At 43.6% G+C, this 1,948-nt stretch overlaps 1 protein-coding gene across 1 annotated transcript; it reads left to right on the forward strand.

Moving 5' to 3' along the window:
* Nucleotides 624–1,562, forward strand: LOC106501740 (olfactory receptor 1J4-like). Its single transcript, XM_013967762.2, has one exon. It carries the CDS (start codon nucleotides 624–626, stop codon nucleotides 1,560–1,562), a length of 939 nt encoding a protein of 312 aa, XP_013823216.2.

Here is a 1,948-nt window from a genome sequence, read left to right on the forward strand (position 1 = left end):
GACTGGTTGGATCTCCTTGCAGTCCAAGGGACTCTCAAGAGTCTTCTCCAACACCACAGTTCTAAAGCATCAATTCTTCGACGCTCAGTCTTCTTCACAGTCCAACTCTCACATCCATACATGACCAATGGGAAAACCATAGCCTTGACTAGACGGACCTTAGCTGGCAAAGTAATGTCTCTGCTTTTGAATATGCTATCTAGGTTGGTCATAACTTTTCTTCCAAGGAGTAAGCGTCTGTTAATTTCATGGCTGCAATCACCATCTGCAGTGATTTTGGAGTCCCCAGAAATAAAGTTTGACACTATTTCCACAGTTTCCCCATCTATTTCCCATGAAGTGATAGGACCAGATGCCATGATCTTCGTTTTCTGAATGTTGAGCTTTAAGCCAACTTTTTACTCTCCACTTTCACTTTCATCACGAGGCCTTTTAGTTCCTCTTCACTTTCTGCCATAAGGGTGGTGTCATCACAGACTGATTCATTCACCAATAACTGGGAGAAATAAAGAGAAAGGTAGCAAAAAGTAAGAATTTTCATACTAAAGAGGACATTACAATATTATAGAATGTTCACTGACATTTCTCACATTCTTCACTTTTCAGCAGAAATTAAGAAGAGAATGAAGAGGGAGAACCAGAGCAGCGTGTCCAAGTTCCTCCTCCTGGGGCTCCCCATCCTGCCAGAACAACAGGGCCTATTCTTTGCCCTGTTCCTAAGCGTGTACCTCACAACGGTGCTGGGCAACCTGCTTATCCTCCTGCTCATCAAGCTGGACCCTCGCCTCCACACCCCCATGTACTTCTTCCTCAGCCACTTGGCCTTCACTGACGTCTCCTTTTCATCTGTCACCATCCCTAAGATGCTGATGAACATGCATACTCAGCAACAATCCATCCCCTACGTGGAGTGCATTTCCCAGATGTATTTTTTCATACTTTTTGGCTGTCTTGACAACTTCCTTCTTGCAGTGATGGCATATGACAGGTACGTGGCCATATGTCAGCCACTTCACTACACCACTGTCATGAGGCAGGAGCTGTGTGTCTCATTGGTGGCTGTGTCCTGGTTCTTCTGTTGTATCCATGCCCTGTTGCACACCCTCCTCTTGGTCCAACTGTCCTTCTGTGCTGAAAATACCATCCCCAACTTCTTCTGTGACCTCCCTGCCCTCCTGAAGATGAGCTGCTCAGACATTTCCCTCAATGAGCTGGTCATCTTTACTGAAGGAGGAATGCTGTTCATCCTGCCTCTGAGTAGCATCTTGGGCTCATATGTTCGTATAGGGACCATCGTCCTGAGGGCCCCGTCCACTAAGAGACTCTTTAAAGCCTTCTCCACCTGTGGCTCCCACCTCTTTGTGGTATCTTTATACTATGGGACACTTGCCGGTGCTTACTTTTTCTCCTCATTATGGGACTCCAACAACAAATATATAGTTGCTTCAGTCATATATGCAGTAGTTACTCCCATGCTGAACCCCTTTATCTATAGCCTCAGAAACAGAGACATCAAACAAGCCCTAGAAATATTTCTCAACAGGGATAACTTCTTGAAATGACAGTCACTAAATCCTCTTATTGCAGCCGTGAGCACAGTGAGATATATCTCCTAAAATTATTGCATGGTTGGCAACTTTGTGTAGCTTCAAATGAATATACATTCTGCTGTCATGTTGTAGTGCTGTTAATATGCCAACAAAGTCCAGTTTGTTACTTGGACTCTCAAATATTCTTTATCTTCAATTTTTCCTGCTTGTGCACCATCTCTCATAAAATATGTGGAAAATGGTATGCAAAACATTTTTATACTGTGTTGTTGAGGACACACAGATTTAGAATCATGATCTACTCCTGGTGGGCTAATTCTTGTTGGATGCATTAGCTTCAAGCTGATTGTGAACATCTCTTTTCAACTCCATATCCTTGGAAGAAAAGTTATGACCAA

This window comes from Capra hircus, chromosome 11, assembly GCF_001704415.2.
Source record: "Capra hircus breed San Clemente chromosome 11, ASM170441v1, whole genome shotgun sequence".
NCBI classification, from domain to species: Eukaryota; Metazoa; Chordata; class Mammalia; order Artiodactyla; family Bovidae; genus Capra; species Capra hircus.